The sequence below is a fragment of the Ambystoma mexicanum genome, chromosome 12 (assembly GCF_040938575.1).
Source record: "Ambystoma mexicanum isolate Mex_15411 chromosome 12, UKY_AmexF1_1, whole genome shotgun sequence".
Lineage (NCBI taxonomy): Eukaryota > Metazoa > Chordata > Amphibia > Caudata > Ambystomatidae > Ambystoma > Ambystoma mexicanum.
The window spans coordinates 146982036-147007453 of NC_090936.1; the positions used below are offsets into that span (position 1 = coordinate 146982036).

A 25418-nucleotide genomic window follows, 5' to 3' on the forward strand; every position below is an offset into this window, starting at 1 on the left:
TCTATCCCCACTATATATTTCACAGGGATTAACTGATAGATTTAAAAGCATGAATTTCGGTTCCTTACCACTGGAGATCAAGGGCTATACCTTAAATCTGGGTCCCCAATCATGGATAAGGTGGCCAGATAAATACATAGGAAATTCCACTTCTAGTAATAAAGCAACTAAAGATGTATGCTTCACAGGGACTGCATAGTTTGGTGTAAAGAACAAATGATACACATTTCCTTTTACTTGTTGTCATATTAAGTTAATAGCTTGACCCGAGAGTAAAAAGTAGATCTACATTCATCTGGAGAGGCCACAGATTTTTAGGGTTCTCCCTTATTCTCCCAGTTCTTCTGATGGAAAGTGGATCAGAATTCACCTCCTACCCAGTGACATAGGTTGTAGAGACAGGGAAGTCCAGGGAAGAAGCATATGATCTAAGAAGGCAGGAGTATGTCCATACCAATCTTCTTCTGACTCAACCTCTATCTGACCAGAATCTGCCATAGTCACATTGGGTCCCCAGTCTTTATCAACTGATTCCAATCCCACTCCTAACACCATATATGAGAGGTAGAAAGGTGAGGCGGACAACTTTGTAAAGGTTTTTCAAAGGATTCTATTTTATTAACTCAAAAGGTTGGATAAACATTGATATCCCTACCTTTACTAGGATGTCCCTGCCTATCAAAATAAATTAAAGGAAGCACTCTAACAAAAGGTTTTTGTCCTATAACAAATTTAACAAGGTTAATTATGGCAATTCAAATAGAACAGAAATAACAGTCATGTTCACAACCTTATAATTGTCTCTCCTTATATAATCTGGATGAATTGCCCTTCCCCCGATTCAAGCAGGATTCCCATGAAAAGTTCAAAGGAATAAGGAAATCCTGTCTTATAACAAAAGTTCCAATATAGTTCTCTTTAGTTCCAACTTGAACTACGACCAACAGTTCACAATGTTCAACACACTTTTTTCTCTTCCCACTTGTGATCAGAGTTCAAAGCAACTTCTCATAAACCAAGAATACTTCCATAGTTCATTAAGAACAAAAATGTCTTTGTCAGGATAGCTCTGCAGTAGTTCACACAACACTTGCTTCAACAATATTAATTTGACAGGATGATTCTGTAACACTTCACAAAAACACTGTAGGGGTTCTGTCACTTCTTCTTAAAGACTTTTAACCACACAACAGTACCTCAATGATTTCCACCTGGTTCACTCACCTACCAGGTCTACTACTAGAAGGTCCTTTGCCCTGATATGCTCTCCTGCCACGACAGATGCAACTACCAACTAACCAAGTACTTCTGTGGTAAAGGGTTGTTTCTGTCATGCACTCACCCACTCCACGCCTCATGTGGTGATCCTCCTCTTCACATATGGGGACCCTGCGCTGGTCACAGCAGTCCACCTCGGGCCGCCAGGGGTTTTGTGCCAGTTGCCACGGCCCTCCTGTGGAAGGCTGGGGGTTCCGTGCTGGGGCGATCGTGTCCACCTTCCATTGCTGGACCGCTGCAGCAAGGAGTCTGAAGGTTTCGATGGGGCCTTACGGACGCAAAGTGGCATACGCAGTTTCGCCGGCACGCTAAGCCAGTCACTTGATTCCAATGGTCACATGATCAAGCAGGAAGTATCCGGGCAATATTTAAACGCAAGCATTTTGGATCTCATTGCTTCTCAGCTGTTTTTGCGGGTGGCATTTTGTTTTGCAGGTATTTTTGATTCACTCGCTTTTTGGATTTTTGGCATTGGCATTTTCTGGACTGCTGCTGTGTTTTCCCTTGTAGGTTTTGGCAAACTGGATATTTTCTGGATGTTTGATTATTTGGCTTGGAATCCTGGACTTGTACCTTTGGTACTCTTTTGGATGTTACTTGGATTTGGTACTTTGGCATTGGACCTTGTGGAACTTCTTATTACCTGGAAATCTGGTGAGACTCCAACATTGGATACTGTCATTACCCTAGCTTGCCACCTTGTGCGTTTCGGGTTAGGCCTGTCCCAATTGGATTACCTTTTGACAACGCCCAGAAGAATCTCTTCTCTTCAAGACTTGCCTATTCCTGGACCAGGTATTTTATGTATTCGGGAGGGGGGGAGGGGTTCCATGAGTTTATAACTGACGTTTTATGTAACTAATTCCTTGTTTTTTTTTAGCTGCCGAGTGCCTGGCGTTGCTCTATCCTGTCTCACTTTTTGTTCTGATTTCTGGCCAGGGTTTTTTTTCTTTGTTCTTCCCTAGCTGGTACTTGGGGAAGAAGGTATAAGTTTCTGTGAGCTCAGTGCTTGAGATTTTCAACAATTTAACAATGTTTTTTTTTCTTTATTTAGTATATGGTTTATAAAAATCTTGTACACTCGTACAAAAATAAAAAGACAAAACCGAACATCATCATAAAAATGTACATCAGTTAAAATACAAAGTTAATGCAAACATTTCATTTAAGTACCAATACTAAATATATTAAAAACTGGAACAATACAGTAAAAACCAGCCATCACAAACTGATATGCCGTCACCATGATTTCATAATCAAACTATTTCCCATGATCTTATAAAGGCCGCTACTGCAAGACCATCAGAGGTTGAGGCAGTATACAGACATATTTTCCATAAATTGTAAAATCCAACCAACTTGTAGACCCTATTCATTTTTTTTAAATATGATGATCTTTCAAATTGAAGGGTCGGGCACTCCATGAACAAGTGTTTGATAGATTCTAAAACCTCTTCATTTTTACAGAGCCTGCAGGCTATCTCAGATCGGTCTATAAACCCTCTTCTCAAGCGAATCTCCTTTGTGGACAGCAGGTTCCAATGAAAACACATTATGAGGGAACAAGAATACGTGTTTGGGAAAAGAAGTAAATATGGGGCAATCGTGCTCCGACCTTTATATGCGTGGGAAAGGTGCTGCAGTGAAGAGTAACCATGAAAAGAATCGATGATTTTGGTCCAGTCCCATTTTACAAAGATATTTAACCTTCAATGGCCTGGACACCAGTACATCAATGTCCACTTCGAGCTCACCTAGGAGCAAGCCACAAGATGTTCTCAGTTTTCCAAGGAAGCTAAAAGAGGCAGCCTGTGATTGTTCCTTAGCTTGTACAGCTGATTGGGCTTCTGTATATACCAAGTCCGCGACGGGCACAGTAATCTTTTAATAGAGGGACCATGTCAACCACTGAATCCGGCCCCCGGGTCAAAGAAGCCCCAACTCGTACCTTATTGCTGCCACCGGGAAAGCAATGGAAGCTCTCAAAACTTGTCTCTACAGCTTCTTTTGAGAGTGTCCAACCAAGAGTACAATTCAGTCGACCAGAGCTCCAAACCCTATATCAATTTTGGGATTACCTTCCCCTCGTAGAATTGAACGGGTGTATTTATTGAGAACCTACCAAACTTTCTATTAATAGTTACAAGCTGGTTAGTTAGGTTCTTTGCTTTTAGGATGGACACAGCCTGTATTTCTCTCATTGATGGGTACCTTGAAAAATTGTATCCCAAATACGGAAAGCTAACCATCCTACGTATGGGAGAATTTTGAATGGACCATATGCGGATCCCTAGATCGCTCCACCGTCAGCGTCAGGATTTTGTTTTTTAAAGGACTTTTGAACCATTTTCCTTTGCATAACCTCTGCATTCCTATCCTGGAGGAGTCAAAGAGTATAAAGCTGTGCGCATAGGCCATCCATGATGTCTTAAGTCGTCCTAAACCGAGGAGCGATGAATGCAGAGGAGTTCAGTGTCTCTCCTACATCTGATAGGTAGAGATGAAAGAAACAGAGCTAAGGCGCATCCCTGCCTTAGTCCTGAATCTGTATCTATTCGATGAGAGAGATCCCCAGCTAGATTCAAAACAACATAGATACCAGATTTATCATGAAGGCAAATAATTAGACGTAAGAGGCCACATCCAAGACCCAATTTCTCAAGTTTTTACCATAATCTACCCTGGTCTACCCTAACGGAAGTCGCTGAGCGGTCAATTGAGGTCACGTATGTGTGTAATTTACAGTCCGCACGTGTCCATTCCTGAAACTCTCTGACCACCACAGCACTAATATTGGTAGAATTCCCCCTACGGAAGCCCGTTTGAAACCTATCTAATCTTCCTGTTGACGTAGCCCAATCCTTTAAGTGCCATAACAGGACTGCTGAAAAGATGTTGCTTTCCACGTCTAATAAGGCAATTGGCCTATAATTCCTAGTATCAGACTTGTCCCCTTTCTTATGAATGGGAACCACATAGGAGGATCTCCATGTCTCTGGACAACTCCCTTTGTCAATGACACTGGAAAATAGAAAAGAAAGAAATATTGCCCAGCTACTTGGGTCTTTCTTCAAAACATTGTTTGTTATGCCATTGGGGCACGGTACCCCAGAAGTTTTGGCCTTCTTTATTATTGCTCAGATTACTTCTGCATCAGGTTTTGGGATCCGATTGCCGGGTTCTGTGTCTACTAATTTAAGGCATGGCATATCAAAAGAGTCTAGGTTCCTGACAGAGTTACTCGAAATGTTTGAACCAGGAATTCTCTGGGACTGCGTTCAGATGACCAAGAGGCTTGACCGGGTTTAATGTGCTTGCTATGGCCCAAAAAGAAAGTCCCTTTTGATTAAAAATGGAACCATTGCTTCTGAATCAGCATGTAAAAGTGAATCTCTATAGTTTTTTCGAAAGTTCTTATATTATTGCTTTAGTACTTTACGTTTAAGGTTTTTAGCCGCTTGATCTTCCGAGCTGTTCCCAAATGCCCTCAGCACCTTTCTAAAGGCCCTTCTCCTGTGTACCAGGTTTCATCATATTTGTGAATGTGGGCTATTTTTCTGTTCCTCTTTTGATCTGGATGGTGGAAAAGTTTGTGTATGTAATTATACTGTCTTATTTAAAATTGTGCACGTCAAAACAGTCCAATTTCCATTTATAGGAGGAAGTTTGCATAATATTAAACACATTTCGATTTAGGTTGAATAAAACCCTAGGAGTCCATATCAGCCTATTCCCTCCCCAGTTCAAGTCCAAGTAAATCACTTTGCATAACTCTGCTTTATTGTACTGCAATATTTGCGTTCACCCTACTATGATCGCTTCAAGTATTTTGAAAAACTAAGAATTCGGAACATAGTTGTTATCACTCCATGTCTCTGAATCTTGGTGCCCCCTCTGTACTTTTGTCCAATAGGTTTCTGAGGTCAGTGGGGGAGCCAATTTGATGTGTCGCATTATTGCTGCATGACACTTACTGGAAGAATGGGGACAGAGTCGAACACTAGGGATTCAGTGAAATCAATCATGCTCAGATCATTCATATGGGAGTGATCAATTAATGCAGTGTCTTCGGATCTTGCAATAAATCTGGCTTCCGTACTTGATATCGATTTTTTAAAGAAATCAGTTCTTTTTTGCCCCACTATTGGTGAAAGCCTGTTGGTTCTAGGCTGATGAGATATTGGGGCCAAAGAACTGTCCACAAGAGGCGCTTCTGCCTTCTCTTCAAGAACTTGGGTTTCAAAAGTCACTGAGTGCAGTCCCTCATGACGTAGTTCGCCCAGGTTGCTTAATAATTCAGCACCAATGACGTTGTCCTGGTATGAAACGCAATTGGCAAGTCATCCCAATCGAAGGTGAGCATTTTCTGCATGGGGACCTTTGCCCTCACTGCAATGAGTTGTGGGTAAAATAGCTCCCCCCTGGCTTCTCAGCCACATACAGACCATCATAGTTATGGGCACTCTTTAAAACTTAGTGAAATACCCTTTGTGTTTATGATGCAAAGCGTATGGTCAAAAGAATAGCGTGTTTGAATGTACACACTCAAGTGCAGGAACACCTTTGCTCAAACTGGTGGCTGTTTGGTTGATTTTTTTCTTGCTGCTGAAAGCTTACAAATCAGACCTTTTCCGACTCCGCTTCACTTTGCCGCCACTTCGCAGGCCGCTTCGCAGATCCCCCGTATTTTGTTTCTGGGAGGAGCTTCAATCCGACAGGAGCTGGAGCCAAAAGAAAAACACAACCAGCACCAAATACAGACCGCTTCACTTTGCTGCCACTTCCGAAATTTCTTTTGCTTCAGAACATCAAGTTTGACTACATCTTCTGGGAAAACAAGAAACACATTGGGGCTATTTATTACACATGTGTGAACGCAATGCAGATTATGCTCCAGTCCTCCTGAATATCTTCTGTGAGAAGGAGAGCCTTCCTGCCACTCTTGTTTCCCCGCTTCCACATCAACCGACTGCTGACAATGGTTTTCTCTCATTTTTACTCTTCTTTGGCTTTGACAATGTGGGTATAAGCTTGTTCCTCTTACAGCCTCATTTACACACTGGCAATAAGATTTACAAATACCTGGATCCTTTATTGCTCTCTCTTGGCTTTGGCAATGATGGATCTTTATAACTTGCCTTGATATTATTATCTTTTGGCTTTGGCAATAGTTATTGGCATTGAGTTCTCCTAATATTATCCTCTCTTGTTGCTGGCAATTATTCTCTCCCACACCAATACAATCACACCCTTCTGGTCTGATGGTTAAGTTCTCATTCTGCCACTTGCTCCTTTTTGAGTCAGTTTGGTTGGAAAAATAATTATTAGTCTGTTTTATATCAGTTCAGCATTCAAATAAATGTTTCTTTTCCCACTTCGCTCTCTTTATATTATGTATGTGCTTAAGGCACGCAGACTGGGCCAGAGGGTGGTCACAGAGTGCTCCAGTGTCACAATCTACTAGTGAATTCATTGGGCATGGTGTGTGCGTCCATCGAATCGCTGCCACCAGGTCCTCTGCTTCTGCTGTCCTGTGTAGCCCAGCAATCTATCCTTCTCGGCTTCCTGCGGCCCACGCCAGTCGAGAAAGGAGCTTGCCTCGCTCCCACAGCTCTCCGGTGCTTGTCTGCCATTGGAACCCGACTGACAATGGGGAAAGCTTTCAGATTGTGTTCTTCCAGCTGCACAACCTCTTCAGCTGCGGTCCTCAAAGGGAAAGCTGTCAATCCCGACGCTTCCTGCTGCACAACCTCTGCAATCAAGGTTTCGAACAGAAGAAACCCTCCCAGGAACAGCATCCGTTCAACACACGGTGGTCCAAGCGTCTCTACTCTCCTCCAACTTCTGCTGCAACGCGGAGATGATACAATTACTCCACTCCTGCTACTTCTCTTCATGGCCTGCACCTGAGGGTGCCTGTTATGCCTCCCATTCTCCCTCAGGTGTGGGTCATTAACACTAGTAGGCTGCAACTTGCAGTCTCGTGCCTCTGCTGCCCTCTTCTTCGTCCCAGTACTTTGGGTATTGTGGGACTTGAAGTTCCCAATGGTCAAATCACCTTTTCAACTTTTCTAAAGGAAATCGCATTACCAGATTAATTTTCCTTTTTATTTAAATCCCCAAAAGATCTATCATAAGTATTCAATGAAGGATTTGGCTTCACAGAGGAAGGAGACGTTTCAGGGTCTAAATTGTTAATACTTAAAGACTCATCTTTAATATTTCCCTGCGAGTCAAAGGAGCTTTTACCTCTATGAACGCCATTGACTTTAAAAGGTGGTTTCTTACTCCCAATGCATAATTGGTTATGAGGGTTTTCACTCACATTAATATGATAGCTTCGGGACATACAGGTTCTCTGACAGCAAGCTATAACATATTCTGGTATCACTGATCTTTCCTTCCTTGAGGAAGACAAATACTGCGTCCCACCCAAATGAGTACTCCTATTCCCCTGGGGCCTTCTCCTCCCAGCTAATACCATGCGCAGGGTCAGGACCTCAAGTGGCTGCCTTCCCCTGGCCACTTTAGAGAAGACTTTAGGTACAGTTTTTGTGAGGATTCTGCAGGATAATTTTCAACAAAACAAAAACTGTGAAAAAAATATATATTTATTTTTTCTAATTTTGGGTCCACCCCTCCCTGGCCCCCCTATTTCTCTATGGGTTTCAGCCCACCCTAACCCCCTCCCCACCCGTGTTATCCCCTTACAAGCCTGGTGTTTTTTTCGCTGTTTTTGTTTCATTATAAATTCCCTCTCCGGAATTGTTTTCTCTGTAATCACTGGATACCTGCAGAATTCATCACAGGAGGGAGTCGTGTAGGAGGGGACAAGGGTATTAAGATGGGGAGGATTATGTAGGCGGACGAGGGTGACCCACAGTAGAGAGTTATTTTGAAGGAGGAAAGATGCCAGTTGGAGGAAGTTGCATTGAGAGGGAGGGGTACAAACCAGTGGTGGCTGGTCCATATTGGTGGCTAGTTCACCAGGAGTGAGAGAAAGAGGACATAGAACTATCACGCTGTAAGAACACAGAACAGCTGAAGCTTTTTCTGTGACTTTAAGCATTCATTTACAAACTATTACATTTATCGTTTTATATTTTGCATTTATCGTTTTAAATTTTGCATATTCTCTGAAATTTTAGGATGGCGTCCTCTTTTCACAGAAAACCGAGCAGGCAGAGATCAGAATGAGCAGCTGGCTACTGTTACCAGTAGAGACATCCGTCTGCTTATTAGCTATTCCGTTAGTACGGGGCGCAATTTGGAAAATGTGTAAATAGCATAAAGAAGACTGTTAGCAGATACGTGTAAGTAGACCTTTCCATGCGGTTTAGATCGTTTTGGTGAATTGGTGCAAAATATGCACAGAGACACCTGTGGGATAGAGATTTGGTGCGGTTTCACACCCTCATAAAACAATTGAAAATTCTGCCCACCACATCCATGAATGGCGGATGGCATTTACCTCCGTCGCTATGGGGCCTGACTATATTTTGCAGGGGGATAGCCCTGCAGACTTTAGCATCACTGCCTGCATGGAAATTCAACGCAGTATGATATGCAAGCATATCTCATGCACACAGGAAACAAGGCAGGTGGCAGCAGTCTTTATGCTCTGCCATCCAAATCCAGACATGAAATACATGCCAATCGCACAGACGATGTGTCTGCCAGTAAATTACAATCTATCCCCTCTACCCTCACATCCAAATAGGGCCGTGTATGTTTTAAAACATAATAACTAGCAGGCACACTGAAACGGCAAGTGCTCATCGTCCTGATCTATTATTGAAATGTCATTTCCAAGCTAAAGGCATTCAGTAAACAGTTTGACAAAAAGAAGGTAATTACTACACTACAAGGCACTCCTGAAAAACATGTTACAGTGGCTAAAACAAAAATCATTGGTTTCAACAAAATATTAATTTTGCTGTTGGTGAAGGGTGCGATTAGTAACACATACTTGTGCCAGTATTTACAAACAATTCATCCAGCAGACTTAACACGGTACTATCCGGTATTTCCTTTGGAGAAGGGCAAACATGGGCAGGGGCACCCCACAATGTGTTTTGCAATTCTCCCAAAACATGGTACGAACGGCACACAACATTTTTAAATGCTGGCATATTCTGAGCACAGCTGGCATATTCTGAGCACAGCAAGAGTGAACATTATTTATGGTGGCAGGATGGCCACATATTAGGCACAACTAGTATGAAAGTGTTTTCTTACAGTACCATGCTCCCATATATTTGGCACAGCCACCATGACAATGGGTTCTTACAGTGGCATGTTGGCATATATTGAACCCACGAGCCAGCAGGATTGCTGGCCTATATAATGTGAGCACAAGCAACATGAATATGTAATTTACAGTAGCAGTGTTTGCATGTGTTCCGGACATCGGCATAACTTTAAAGTGGCAGTGCTGGCATATATTTTCAACACAGTATTCATGAAAGTATTTTACGAGTGGTGACATATTGTAGGTGCAGTCATTATAAGGTATATTTTACAGCGGCAACACAGAAATATATTGTGAGTAGATGGATCATGAAAGTGTTTTATTGTAGGAATGCTCGCAATTAGTGGTGGCAGAGTTGTCATGAAGTATATTTTACAGTGGCAATGCTGTCGTATTATGGACACAGATCAATAAAGGGGTTTTACAGTGACAATGCTGGCATATATCATGGGCACAGGGATTATGAAAATGTGTTTTACAGAGACAATGCTGACAATATGTTTGAAAATGCTCCTCTGTAATGTTGGAGACCTGGAATCTATATGACTTTTATTTAGTGTTCCCCTACAAACCGGATGGCCAATTGTGTAGCTTTTTACGCAACAAATTGCTAAAAATATGCTGTATTGCCAATTGTGTAGTGTGTAAATTTCAAACTATTATTTTAAAATAAACCTTTAGACAAGTATCTCCAAACCCTCTCCTTGGTTCATTGCGGGTGCCACTCTGCACTTGGTTGTTTCCACAAATTTGAGGGACATATTTACACCCCTCCAGTGAAAAAACAACCAGCTAGCACTGGTATGAAGTGAAGAGGGATATACTGGCAGTAAGAAGGAGCGAAGTATCTGGGAGAAGGAGAGGCAGCTGCATCTGGAAAAAAGTATTGAGGTTACCAGAAAGATTGAGCTGTTCCCATTAGAAGAGAAGGAAGTTACAGGTCAATTACCTAGCTAGAGGGGAAGATTTAGTTAAATCGTCTGAGATAGAGAGGAGAACAGGTACCGCCACAAGCCATAAAGATTAGAGAGGCCACACCAGACCAGGTAATTCCTGTACAGATTGCATAGATAGGAGAAAGAACAAGATGATAATGGTTCACTCCGGGACAAGGGCTAGAAATAAAAGCAGGAAGGAGCAAAATGAAGCTGGAACCATGACCTTAGTGCAAGGAAGTGGCGAGGAGACAGGGATAGTCCAACACCTTCTATATCACTTCTGGAAAAGATGAACCCTAAGGTGGAAGGAGCGAATGTCCTTTGCCGGTTTTTGCTTGTCTGGGATTCAGCATTATTGCCAGAGCCAAGGCAATGTTTTCCACCCACCCAGGCCCATGACGTGGGTAATAGCTTCTCTGTACTCTCTGTACTCCAAATCCTTAACCCGTAAAAAGCTGGTCTTAAGCTAGCCTCGGCCGCAATGGAGCGGAGACCCAGCTCGATCTGAATCAGTGCATTCGGGCAACTTGGAGGTAGTGCAAGCTTTTTCTTCAAGAATTGATTTTCAATAATGCTCAGCTTAACAGAACTTACATTTCCCCCAATCTCCGCACCATGTAGGACAGCAGCGCTAGCTTGGGCCCTATATAGAGTAAGCACTAGTGAAAGTGCTCCCCTTCCATGGCAATTGAAAAACTTCAAGGCTGCCCCACTATATTTACTAAGGTAAGGCTTTATCATTTTGAGCTGACGAATTACCATTCCCCAAAAAACTCATACCTAAATAGTCATAAAAATGTTACTTGTTCCAAAACACAATTGTTTACATTAATAACACATTTTAACGGTTTTGAGAATCTAGGTCAGAACACTAATGCCTTGGTCTTTCCTATATTGACTTCAAAATGGAGCTCCTTACATTTATCTAAGAAAGTAGTCACACTTACTCTCAAACCCATAGGTGGTGTGGCTAGTAGCACACCACCGTCTGCAAAGAACAATGCTGGGACAGATTCTGTGCCCAATGTTGTCTGGTTCAAACAATTAGCATGAAGTGCTCCAATTACCTCATCTATATATTGAGAAAACAGAAGGGGGGCAAGGACACAGCCCTGCCTCACCCCTTTATTTACCCAAAATGGTTCAGTAGTGGAACCCGGCCCCCCTAACCCCTCCAGTCCGAACGCACAGATGCTGCATTTATATGTACTCACACGCACACATGAACGTGCATGTGCACTTGGAAATCATCGGCTTATGGATCCACGGATCCAAACCAATAAGGTAATAAAAAGGTATGTAGAACATAATGCTGCCCTATAAGATAAAGACAATTTTCCAGAGCAGAAAGCGTGTTTTTGTAATGATTTGCATATCCACAATGCCCTGCTCAGTGAACTTCCTGTGACGGCTATTGGGTGGAAGTGTCTCATGTGTGGTATGTGGCTAAGCTGAATGGCCTATTATACTTTCACATTTCAGGTGGCAGTCTTATTATAGCACACTATAACATTGATGTTGTTTGCTAAGCATAACCACAGGATGTCAAACTCGATCACACTGATGATTCCTAACATGAGTATGTGGTGGTCTGCATCCTTGAGAGCTGTCCGTCTTGGGATGAGAAAGCTATATATAAAATAGTGCTTGGCTGCCCAACAAGATAAAGGCAATTTAAAATGTCTGGAGCAAAAAGCATGCCTTTGAGCCAATGTGCAAACCCACAGAGCATCAATCAGTGGCTGTGAACTTCCAAGGGTGGGTACTGGGTGTCCCCATGGCATGTGTAGCCCAGCGGAAATGGCTTATTCTACTGCCACATTTCCAGTAGGCACATTTATTTCATTTTTGAAATCCCACCATAACATTGATGGTATTTGACAACTATGTCGTCCTTTACTAAACGTCATGTCACTTATTATGTCAACCATGTTTGCTATGCTGGAGGTACTTGAATATGTACACATTCCTGGTGTGCAATGTTTAGCTGCAACTACTAAAACAACTCGTCCTTAAGTAAAATGATGATTAAGTTTAAACTTATCTATATAATTACACAAGGGAGTGATCCCCGCTTTCTAGATCAAATGTGAATACAGTTTCTCACATTTTGTTCCCGATTGTAGTTTATTTAAGAAATGCAAACAAAACTTCTTACAAAGACAAAGTATCAAAATCCTTGAGATTTTTGCAAAATGCACCTGTTTAAGAACTGAGCTATAGACAACTAACCTGCTAGTCTGTGCCAAAGGATAGTGTTAATCAATTCAAAGGATACACGGATTGTTGTCGTCAATACTGCAGTTATCCAAAATCAGCGGAATGCCATCAAGCTGGAGAATCTAAAAAATAAAACAACATCGGCCATGTTTTTTTTTTCATGAAACTCTGACTTTTACCAGTATACCAGGCACACAAGATTAAGACAATAAGAGGATTCCTTAAAATTAATACAACACGACGAGTAACGTGTGAAGGCCTCCTAAGAAGAGTGTTTACATTCTTAACAAAAATACATGTTGGGTAATTCTTCCGTTATGATATTTAAAGCCTTTTTGGTCATCACTAAATTCAATAAAGAAAAAAATGTAGCCTCCTGTTTCGAAATTCCAAATAAATTCCCCTGCAACTCTCAGTCTCTCCCAGGGCCTGCCAACTCCGGCTGCCATGGCCCTCTCTCCTACTCCTCCTGCCCCAAAGCCGCTAACTACCACGCCACCAATACCTTACCTCCTCACTCCACACCCATGCTGCAACTGCACGCTCTGCCCACTTTCACCAAACGTTCATCCAGACAGGCCGCGTTTGGAAAAGGAAAAACTGTTCAATGGAAGTGGGCGTTTCGGCTTCTAATGGAACAAGTGGACATGTTAGCATACTTTGATGAGATATTGCGTTTCAAGGACTGTACAGAATTAGGAAAGGTTTCTGTTGCAATTAAGGGAGTATCCTTCCTCGGAGGGCAATAACATGCCACTTTGTACATCAAGTTGGATTTAACTAGCGATAGAACAAGTTACAGAGGGTGGCAGCTATGAGGCTGGCACCGACATCATGGAATGGTCTCCAGATGTGTTCACACTAGGCAACACAGGTGTAAGAAGGCTTCCCAAAATCAGATTAAACTGAGAAAGGAATCAGCACCCATTTAGTACAACTGTCTGAATCAATGCCACCTTGAAGAGAGGAACACTAGCAGAATTTGGATGGTCTCAAAAGTGAAGGAATCATGGAAGAGGTGGAGTCCTCTGAAAGGGTCTCCCCCATCACCCTAGTGCAGAAGGAGGGTGGGCATTTTCAGGTGTGTGGATTTACCAAGATTACATACACCTATAGCTGCTGATGCTCATCCCCTTCCGAACATTGTAGCGCTACTCAGCCATATGTGTTCCACCCTTGACGTAGGCTCAGTTTATCAGCGAACACCACTATACCAGAATTCCAGGGAATACACCACATTCGTCACCCTGGATGGCAAGTATAGGTTCACAGGCATGCCCTTCAGGCTGGCTTCTACCACCTCAGATTTTCAAGGGATTATTCCATGCTCTTGGGGGGTGTCAAAGGTTTGGTGTGCTTCCAGGATGATATACATATTTAAGTATTTCTGTAATCCATATTCTCACTCGGAAACACTTGTGTATGAGCCCGATACAAATAAAATATCATATCATATCATGTACCACTCAGGGTGAAACACAAGGTAGTTCTGGACAAGGCATTGACACGACTGCAGGAGAGTGGCATGACCTTTGAGAACCAAAAATGCAAATGTTTCCAGAAGGAGGTAAACTACTTAGGGCATGCTCAAAGGAAACATGCAGCAAGCTCGTCATAATGCGCCCAGAGGCTACGATTACCTGCGCTTCTTCATCAGTCTCTGTGAGTACTACTCAAAACTTGTGCCCTCATTTGCATGAATCGCAAGACCATTCACCACACTCCTACAGTATGGTGTGAAGTAGGAATGGGGGTGGGGGTGGACAGGAACACAGCTTTGGAGAGATTAAATAGCAGTGTGTGTCTGGCATGCATTCATATGAGCCCCAACACCCCTCCGTAGTAACAGTAGATGCAGGTGCATAAGGTTTCGGGGCAGTTCCTCGCTAGTGAGGAGATTAGTGAAGACAAATGTACCATACATTTCAAGTGTGTTAAGACTTGCACAGTGCAATTACTCAGTTAAGAAGCAGAAAGCGTTGGCTTGTGTCTGGGCAGTGGAGCCATATTGGCTGGACCCAAGCGGGCACGTGCACGCTCAAGGCCATCCACAATCACTTGATTGACCTGCTGTCTAATGTAAGGATTGCATGGTATCAAGAATAGACAGACACAAGTGATCACAGTTGAAGGGTGTTTAATACACTGTATAGGTAGGGTTGGAAAATGCCTAATCTAAACCTAAGATGGGAGCAGGCTACGACCATCAAATCAAAATAAGGCAGTCCAAGTGGCGTCTTGTCAAATAAAAAAGTCTATAATAAGAAAAACCTATTGCCAATTCTTACGCTAAATACAAAAGGGTGTGAGCTAGGGCTCATAAGAAATAAAGAAGTGTTCACAAATGATATGTCAGAATGCGGTAGTCATAGTCGCCCTTCCCCATGTTTTGAACATGCGACAAGACTGGTCTCTGGAGCACAGCACACGCGGATGCTTTCCCAGCAAAAGACGACAGTTCCTTTCTCAGCTATCAGGACCGTCGATGGCCAAGTCTCTTGCCCTGAAAAAAGTCTCTTGCCTTCGAGGGCCTGATGTATTCAAGGTAACAAAAGTTCCTCTCACTATGTATGTTGGGTGATGCCTTTTCACCTCGGGATTCCCCCTCTTCCGAGTTCAGATCCCCAAATAGTTGTTAACGATATCAGGACCTCCAGAGGTTAGATTTCATGCTTCCGATGGCCTTAAAGTTTCAAAATCAACAAACAAAAAGGTCATTTTGTGTTGCACTTGAGGTGATGATTCTTCACCCCTGGTTCCCCCCTCTTCCGCCTCAGACCCCTCTCGAATATCCACCTCCCTCTGTCCGGTTCACTTTGGCTTGTATTCAAAATCAATTTCTCGGTTGAATTCACGTGTTGTTGGGGTGCGAGTTTCTCATCCCTGGATCCTCCTCTTCCGAAGCGCAGATCTGTTTGCCTCCATCGGTCGGGTTCACTATGGCTTTCAACACAATCTTCTCTGCTTATGTTCTTGAATCTTAATGTATTTTAAACAGTTCAATGTGGACCACTCTCTGCCGGTTTCACTCTTGTCAACACACTGTTCCTTTGGGACTTTAGACTTCGCCCCTTTACATCAGCATCCTACCTTCGGGTTCACTCTCGCCAATCTCACAGTTCCTTCTACTTTCTTATGATGTGGGGTTCACTTCCCTTCTTCACGATCATCTGCCAGTCAAAGACTTTCGACTGTACAGAGGATTCTACTAGACCCATGTATGACCACTTTGACCCTCTTCTCGCCTTTTCTCAAGGCCTTCTGGTAATAGTAGTTTCAACAATCGGGTAAGTTTTGTGAGTGAACACCCACATGGTGCCTGAGTCATCTGCAGCTGGCTTTCCCCTTTTACATCAAAAGGTTTTTTGTAGATTCTGGAATCAGCCGTTTGCTACTTTTGTTCAAAACAGTTCTGTTTCTTTATCGGTTCTCCCCTCAACTCACCGGCTGGATGAACCGCTTAGCTTTCTTCGTATCGGAGTCAAGACTGGTACCACGTTAGCAGGCGACTCCCTCTGTCCTGCTTATCAGTGTAGGCACACTCGGTGTACCGTTGACATCTGCTGCAACACACTTGGGCTATTGTTCGCTGTCTTACAATTCCTTCCACAGAGGTTTCACAGGCCTTGGTCGGAAAGAGCAAGGGCTCTTCTCTCCTTGTCACACTCTCAGTTCACGCCGTCTTTCTCCTCCTCTTGAACTGCTGTGTCTGGATAGCTCTCTCGTCGTGCGGTCTGCATTGCTCGTATGGTGCTCTCGTGCTCCACCTTTTATCCCTTTGGGGAAGGGAAAGGTCCATCAGTTGTGTGTGATTCTGGTCAATTGTCTGTCTTTGCCTGACCCTTGTGTTGGGACATTTCAGGTAAACGGCTCTGGTATTTGTGCATCGTCTTTTGTGATGTGCAAAAGTGTTACAGTTGGAAAGGGGGGGATAGAGTGTTTGTATATCACACTTGTGTATGGGCACAATATAAATAAAATATATCATATGGGGAAAAGGTGTTATAAGAAGGGCGATACCGTGTCTCACCCATCAGCGTCCCACTTCCACTACCCAAGGACCACCCATCCAGGTGATCCTCCCTCACTGGTCCACCCCCAGGAACTGGATCCAACAGAGATGGCCGTTTCCTGGCCACCTAGATGACAGAGCCACAGGGATTTGTACATGAGACACCTTCAGGTTTCTTACACTTAACTGGGCACGATAAGAGATCTCCCAGATAGACTCATCTTTAGGTTGCAGAAACACACCTTTGTGGTGGTGCATTTACCAGGAAAAGAGAATGTCCTAGAGGACTGCTTTTGTATCTTGACCTATGGCAAGACAGTCTGGAGTGGTAGTTGACATCCTTTTCATTGAAGAATGCCAGAGAGCACAGTTTGCCTTTAGCCATTTCACCAAGAATACATGGGAAGAGGTGCAGTGGCGCAGAGCATGGAGTAACGGCACTCTGACCAGGTCTTCCCCCGAAACCTGGACAAGAGCTGGTGAAACACTGGAAGTGCTCCAAACCCACGAATTTGAAGCTGCAGTGGGGGAACGACACACCCGGACGAAGTCTGGTGAGGCAGCCGAGCAGGGAAATTGTGAAGTGGCTTCCCGGTGGTCTGGAGAAGGGCAGACCCGAAGATGGCAGCCATGCCGCGGTGAGGCAGATAGTTCGACGAGACGGAGGATAGCCTACGGTGAGGTACTGTGCGCTGCGTCCCGCACAGAGCACAGCGCGGCTATACCAGTTCTGAGGGGCTCCCCAGGTGGGGACAGGCTCTTGGAGGCAGCAAGCAGGCAAGGCCAATGTAGGCGGGCAGACGGCGCCCCGCTGCCGCAGGGAAGAAGCTGCGGGAGTGGCCGCTGGGAAAAAGAGACCACAACATAGACCCGGGCCTGACAGCAGTTGAAAACACGTTTGAGTGCGAGATACGAACCAAGCAGGGTTTGCACAAATGTACGTTGGGGCCCCCGGGACTGCTCAGAGGACGGTGAGGAAGTGGCTAGGTGAGGCAGGGCCGCCCAGCAACCATAACCCTGCTCCCCCACGAGATCACACGGTGTAGTAGACTGGCATAAGGCACTGGTACAGGGACAACAGCAAAATCTGGACAGGAGGCAGCTGCAAGGGCAGAGGAACAGAGCACAGAGCCCTGGTGTGGTGGTAGCTCTAAGGGACGGAGGATCCACCACCCTGCAGACTCACTGCCCACCCCCACGCCCTGGAAGCCAGCAGGGAGCGTCAAACGCCCAGAGTAGTTGCATTTGTCTGTAGAAGAACCCACGAAAGCAGTGGACGAGCCTGCAACACCAAAGTGCAGAGGAAGGGAAGGGAAAACACTGCAGTAATGACCGAAGATAAAGAAAAAGCCAAACGACCAGGCAACCAAATAAGAATGGACACATATACCACAGGGTTCGCGGCAGGATGGCCCACACTGGAAGCCACTGGGGAGGAGACAGGACAAAAAGTGGAGGCATCAAGTGCAACATAGGACATCCTGAAGGCGATCCATGAGTCGAGGGTGCAACTAGAACACAGGATAAAGGCAGTGGCGTGGATGTCAGTCTCTTGCACCAGGACCCGAAGAACATGTTGACAAGAGTGCACGAGGCAGAGGACCTAGGCAGTCGAGGATGCAATCACACCATTGCAGAGGGACAACCATGCTCTGCTCAAGAGATCATCACACTTGGAAAGCAGGATGGAAGTTGCACAGGGGCGATCCCGCCAGAATAACATACGCTTGGGCGGTTTGCCGGAAAGAGCGTAGGCCCCCTCCATTGAGCTATTCCTGGAGAAATTGATTCAGGATTGCATGAGGACCTGGGGATTGTCATTTTATTCTTTCCAATCGAGCATGCCCACAGAGTCCCAGGAAGGGAGCTACCCCCAGGAGCCACTCCCAGGCAAGTGATCGCCAAACTGCTAAATGACCGGGACAGAGACGCCATTCTCCAGGTGGCGCAGAAGAAAAGGGCCCTTGCAGCAAAATGGTACAATGGTGGCAGTGTACCCGGAAATTTACCAAAGCGGTCCAAGAGGCGAGGCAATCCTTCAATGCAGTGAGGAAGAAACTCAGGGAGAAAGGGGTCAAGTACGCTATGATGTTCCCAGCCACCATGCATGTCTGCGGCCCACAGGGGGTGTGCTTCTTCACCAAGCCCTCTGAAAGCTGGGACTGGACAGAGACTATTCCTAGACAAACAGGAGACCAACTATAATGGTAAACAGCAAGTAGAGCCCACGAAGGACCAGTCCAGGGCGGGTGTCCCGGGACACGCCAGGTCCACAGCAACTGCTGAATCCGCACACCAAGCAACCATGATTGAGGACAAGTCGGCAGAGCTTGCGAGTACCATGTTTCCTTTTCTTGTATGGGGGTGAAAGCAGCAAAATAACATCACTGACTACGGCCTGACAATGGAAGTAGGGGCGGGCCGACCAATATGCACAACCCCACATACCATAGGCCATCTCCTGCAGTCGAGGAGAGGCTCACTTATTAGTTAAGGGGTTGATAGGTGATTCTGTTTTGGGAGAAGTATAGGGCGGGAAGTGAGGGGTTGAGGGAGGTGGGGCCTGTTGGGGAGGGAGGTTCCAGGTTTAGTGCACAATGGGGAATGATTGATAGCCAGTGGCATTCAAGCATGGACCGGGTCAATGAAACTGGGGGAGCACATAATACGCTGAAGGATGGGGGAACATAGGGTGCTCAGTTGCCTGACCTGGAACGTCAACGGCATGCTTGACAAGATTAAGAGCGGATTGGTAATGACCTGCATCAAGGATCACAAATTGTACCTAGCCTTGTTATAGGAAACCCACCTAATGGGATCAGTGTGTCAATGCCTTGGGAAGGGCCAGTACAATTTGATGGAGCACGCGGGATACCATAAGGGGTCCTGGAGGGTGGCAGTTTTAGTGCACAAAACCATACCCCTACAGGTTGGCAGAGTGATAAGTGATGGTGGGGGTTATGTGTGAATATTAGGGGACCTGTGGGGGGAGTCGGTCCTAATAGTCAGCATGTATGTGCCTCCGCTGCTGCAGGACGACCTTCTGGCAGAGATACAGGCACTACTAGCAACTCACTGGGCTCATTGTCGGTGGTTATTTTAATTATGTGGTAGACAGGGGCCTGGATAGAAGACCCGGGGGATAGTGCCCCAGAGGGGGGCATTGCACACCAAACTAGTAACCTTCTTGGCAGTGACTGGGCTGCAAAATGCACCCACCCAGCAACAGTTCCACTTCTATTCTAGGTCACACGATTCTCAGTCAAGACTTGACTATGTATTGCTACCTTGCACATCCATGGGTAGGGTGATGGAGGCATGCTATTTGCCCGGGGGCTATCAGACCACGCCCCACTCTAAATCCAAGTGGTTGGGAGAGGGGAAAGGAGGCAGAACGCATACCACGTGGGGAATGTCAAGATTAGGGAAGCGGTCTTGGAAAGATTGGAGGAATACTTCAACTTGAACACAGGAACGGTAGACAATAGTCACACGCTGCAGGAAGCCTATAATACAGTGGTAAGGGGCGGTAGTGCTATCAGAGTTTGGGCACTCAAGCGTGGGAGACGAACCAAGTTGCAGGAAAAAGAGGGAGAGATGGAGGAAGCGGAGAAGCATCATACTTACGCACCGTAGCATGAAACCAAATAAACTTCATGGTGCTTATCCCCAACAGTGTCTGAAGTTACTTCATCATTGCAGACAAAAAAGCAGTCCTGTTGTCATTAAGATCTTCTTTGGGAAACAGGATCCAAAAGATAAAGATAAGGGATTTGGTGATGGCAGGTTGGTGAAGGTTCTTGTGGACAGTATCGGGGATCCTGAATTCTAAGTCTATTTGGGCTAATATGTACTTGTACCCTCCCTTTGAGAATGGCAAAGGCCCAACTATGCCGATATATTTGTTTTCAAATGGTGCGGAAATCACAGGTGGCAGCTGATGAAGGCGTCTCAGAATTCTGGGCCACAGACATTTCTGACAAAATGAACAGGTTGCATAGTATCACTTAGCATAAGCACAGATGCCAGGTCAAATTAAATGGTGCAGTACTCTCACCACCACTGTTAAGCTTCCGAGATAAGGATAGGGTGTCACAGGGATAGGAGAGCCCAAAAATTGCTGGCTGTTCCATCCGGTCCACCCCACATTTGGTTCAACCCAAAACAGCAAGTCTTTATTTAAGGAACCAAGAATGAAAATTACATTTTGCTTCTCCCAGGTCCACCTGGAAAATGTGGTGGTGAGAATCTCGTCCTCCCTTTGTGCTTCACCAAAAGCTTATAAGACAACAAATTTGGGTAGTGAGGAGGTTTTTGTCAGTTATGCGTTCACAATCTGTATATCAGGTCTTCCACCTATGATGCTCCCGGCAGGCCTTGCAAGCTTTGCTAGACAAACTTGCCTCAGGAAAGGAGGAATGCTACCACCAAACCTGCAGGATTTAGGGGATGCCTCCAGACAACATTTCCAGTAACAGTGAGCAGTGTGTTTCCGTGATGGTTTCATGAGATAATTAGGGGACCACTTTTGCAGATAAAGAAGCTTCACTGTTTTGGGAACTGATGACTACTTGTACCACTAAATATATTTCAGCATTCCCATGGACACAATGCATGCTACTTTATCTATGTTTGAGTTCCTCCAAGGGTTAGAAACCCAACAACTGATTGGGCCACTCCCGGTTTCCACTAATCTGGTACTCTTCTGTTGGCTAATACTTACAGGCAGTAGGCAACATGAATTTTGTTGATAAGTCCATGAAAACACTGTCTTATGAGGAGCATACCTTTCTCTTCACCCTCCATCTTTCCAATGTGCTCTTCTCCGAGGTGCTGATGGCAAAACAGGCTATGTAGGCCCCTTCCCTGCGTTCAAAGCATTAGGGGCCGTGACCCGGGCTCTTCCTGCAGCCATTGCCCTCTTCCTTCACTGAACCAGAGTACACAAAATGGTTCCTTCTTTGGGCACATCTTTATCTAAAGACAGGATGACGACGGGATCGTGTGAATGATCTCTTGTTGATCACAAGACCTCACTTTCTTTTAGGGACCACTGTTGTCTCCATAGCATCACGTATTGACAATGGCAGATGTTGCCAGATCCACATCTGCATCCTGGCAGGGAGTGGCGTTCATCACCATGTTTTTGGTGCTACCATCTGGTTTTAGCCAGAGGTCACAGCAGTCTTTAAAGCAGTATTGTAGAACCCCATGGCCATCATAGGGCCTCAGTTTCTATGCACAGTCCTAAGCATGCCACATACCAGTCCCTCCAGGAAGGATTTTTCCCTTACCACACATGGTACATCCATCCGCATATACTGACTCAGGTAGGCGATTTGTAATTGTCCAGAAGTGTTTGTGTGACAGTGTCCAATGTAACTGTGGCAGCCATTATTGTATGCACACCCTCTCAAAAGATGCAAACAATATAGGTTTTCCCCTCCCTTTAACTGCCGAGGTTGTTTAACGAGAGCTGGGCCTTTAATACAAGGTTCCAGAAGAAGTGGTAGCCACTTTTTCCTGGGGCACAGATTGTTAATTTTGAACCTCCTCATACGTATCGAACAACAGTTCACGTTCCACTCGGGGGCAATATTGCCCGAGCCTTAGATTGGTTTCCAAACTTGTGAAGAGCGGTTCCATTTTGGATCAGGAATCTGGGATGTTCTTGGACCCACCCCACTTCACACATCGCTTGTTTCAGGGTTGACAAGTAAGGCTGGGAGTGTGAGAGTTCTGCCATAGATTTATTGGGGTCTGGATGCCCTCCTTGTTTAGGGTTCATCTTTCTCTGGTGCACCTTCTTTCTTCTAGCCTGGCTTCAGATTTGGTTTGTGTTGCTCTGTGCCACTGCCAAGCTTCTTCCATTTCAGGAGGGGGGGGGATTGAGGTCAGGGGCTTTGTTTCTTTTGTCCCATCTCGTGCAACAATCGGTTCTCAGCTGCCTCCCTGTGGCAAGGGTGTTGAGTAGCTGGCCTTCTGATGTTCCAGGCGCACCAGTGGCGTTGTGCTCGGTCTGATGCCTGCCTCGTGCCCTGGTGACGTGGGTTTGTCTTCATGACGTTCTCTGCGCTGCAGAAGCTTTTCATCTCCCGTGATAGTACAGCTAGCCGACGTGTCACAACAATGTTGCAGTCTTTTCTAACATCTATATAAAGAAATGGAAAAGCTAAAACATACTTGCGCCATTTGCATTCGTGAGATTTGTTACAGGTTTTACAGGCTCGCCCATTCACTTGGATGCCTCCAGCTGCCTCAATATTGTTTGACGACTAAATATCTAGTTTTAACTCCTGCACACCAAATGCCTACTTTGACACTGAATTATAAACATTTGAAGCAAAACCGATATCCGCTGTAAATTCCAAAGAACTGCAACATAGCACTCCATCTAGCAGCATTTACACCCGCCATCATAATGCATCTCTCAGAGTGAAGATCAAACAAAAAGCAGCCTTTGATGTGCTCGACTGGTTGAAGATTGTAGACACACCGAATACAGACTTCTAGAAAGCTTGGACGTGAGAAGTGTTCAAGTGCTTCACAAACAAAATTAAAAGACTCCCCTTAAACACTCAAGCGCTAAAATCACTCAGCTAATGTATCGAGTAATTCATCATTATACCTTATCATGACCACCAATACCAACTCAAACACTCCCAAGTGTTTAAGAGCCCTACAAGGGCTGACCTACTGTGTGCTCTGCAGAGGAAGGTGACATCAGCAGAGGGCCACGCCCTCCTACATTCTTATCGCCTGGAATTCAACTAAGGTTTTCTTAAACCTGTCGAACAGAAAAACATGGTCTACCAACTTTTTATAATAATTGCCATGAATTCACAATTTGGAAAATGTAACACCTGCTGAGAAGAGACAGCAGTGAGATGCGGTGAACACCAACAACAGTCACATATACATCCCATGCCAGTCTGGGCCCAACATCCTTGTAGGTTGACCAGATTTCCAAAATAAAAAACCGGGACAGAACGCAGACAAAAAGGTAGGACTAAGAATGGATATTGGCTGCAAGGTCACTTCCGTAGTGGTGAAAGAGGTGGGATTCCAGGCATTCCACTGGACATAAACGAGGATACACTTGTGACTCACACCAAAGAGCTTTTGCTTGGATTAATTTTATAAGTCTGGCTGTGAAGTTATTTGCCATGCTGTCTCTAAGGCACAATCAAGTGTGTTTGGTTGTTACATCAAAGTTTGGTGGGACGAGTCCTCTAAGTCTAGCTGTAAGTGTTACATTATCACAAAATATGCCTAGTACCCAGGCATCAAGTAAGCGTTGCAACCCCTGTCCCCCCTTTTATCAACCTTTTTCGGCCTAGTGTTCTCTTCCGACTCCCTCTTCCCCTTTGCGCCTTTGTCCCGCCTCCTGTGCCGGCTCCCGGGCCCTGATTGGTCCATTGCTCCTTGAATCTACACCTGACCTGGGCAGCCCCCCTACTCAGCAGCCCCTTGCAGCTAAGGGCCCCAAGGCAAAGGGCACATCCTAAAGAAGCTGCTCCAGGAAGTGTCTGCAGGTGTCAGCAGGCAAAGCAGGCAGCCATCAACCAGCAGCGACAGACAAAGTAGGTGTGGTGGGGACAAGGGTCACAGCAATCACTGCCACACACTGCCGCACACTAAACTGGCCACCTATCTCCTACCTTATCTTTCCCACCACCCATGAGCTTGAAGCCTACATGATGTACCAATCTCTTTTGGCAACTGCTAACCCCATATATATCCACTAAGCTATCAACTGTATTGCCTAGCCATCTCCAACATCTAGATGAACTGTACAGTAACTGTGCTAGCCACTCCAGAAGGAATTGTGAATATTGGCCTGTGCCACTGTTAGATAGAATTGTGAAGATTGGCTTGCGTCAGATCTAGACAGGATTATGAATATTAGCTGTGTCACATCTAGACAGGATTATGAATATTAGCTTGCATCACATCTAGACGGAATTGAGAATATTAGTTTGCGACACATATAGACAAGGATAGCTCAGTGGCAAAGCGTTTGTCTTGAAAGCAACACATGTTCGAATCCCAATCCCGTGCTTAGATACCACTTGCTGGTATTAAGCATGTTATAAATGAACAATAAAATAAATAAATAATATGATTGTGAATATTAGCTTGTGTCACATCTAGATAGGATTGTGACTATTGGCTTGCATCACATCGAAACAGGATTGTGAATTTTAGCTTGCGTCACATCTAGACGGGATTGTGAGTGTTGGATTGCGTCACATCTAGACAAGATTTGTGAATATTGGCCTGTGCCACATTTAGATATAATTATGAAGATTAGCATGCATCACATCTAGATAGCGATGCCACTAACCAACCCACAAAAAATCTCACCCTTCTGCATACACCTCTCAAACGCTAAACAAACGCAACCACACCTCCGAAGCACACCAAACCGCATGCACTTCACTACACCGCAACAACAAAATAAATCACACATAGCCCTGCACAACAGAACATGATGGCTACCAACTGAAAAGCAGACCTAAACTCATTGAACAGTGTTAACTTAACCCAACTGAAGCTGCCACCAGCACATCACTGCTCTCTTGCACTTTCCCGCTAGGTCCTACCAACTCCTACCTCCCCTCTTCCTTTTTCAGATCTGCGAGAGGACCACTGCGGTGGTGATAGTGCACGGTACAAATATTGTTTAACATTACCAAAGCAAAGTTGACATTTATGG

General features: G+C 44.9%; 1 protein-coding gene across 2 annotated transcripts in view; it reads right to left on the minus strand.

Moving 5' to 3' along the window:
- ATXN10 (ataxin 10) overlaps positions 1-25418 on the minus strand; it is a 1945293-nt gene that overhangs the window by 40458 nt on the left and 1879417 nt on the right. For both annotated transcript variants that reach the window (XM_069628187.1, XM_069628188.1), the window contains one exon: positions 12746-12809. In XM_069628187.1, the coding sequence (XP_069484288.1) occupies positions 12746-12809 (64 nt within the window). The remainder of the gene's footprint in view (positions 1-12745; positions 12810-25418) is intronic.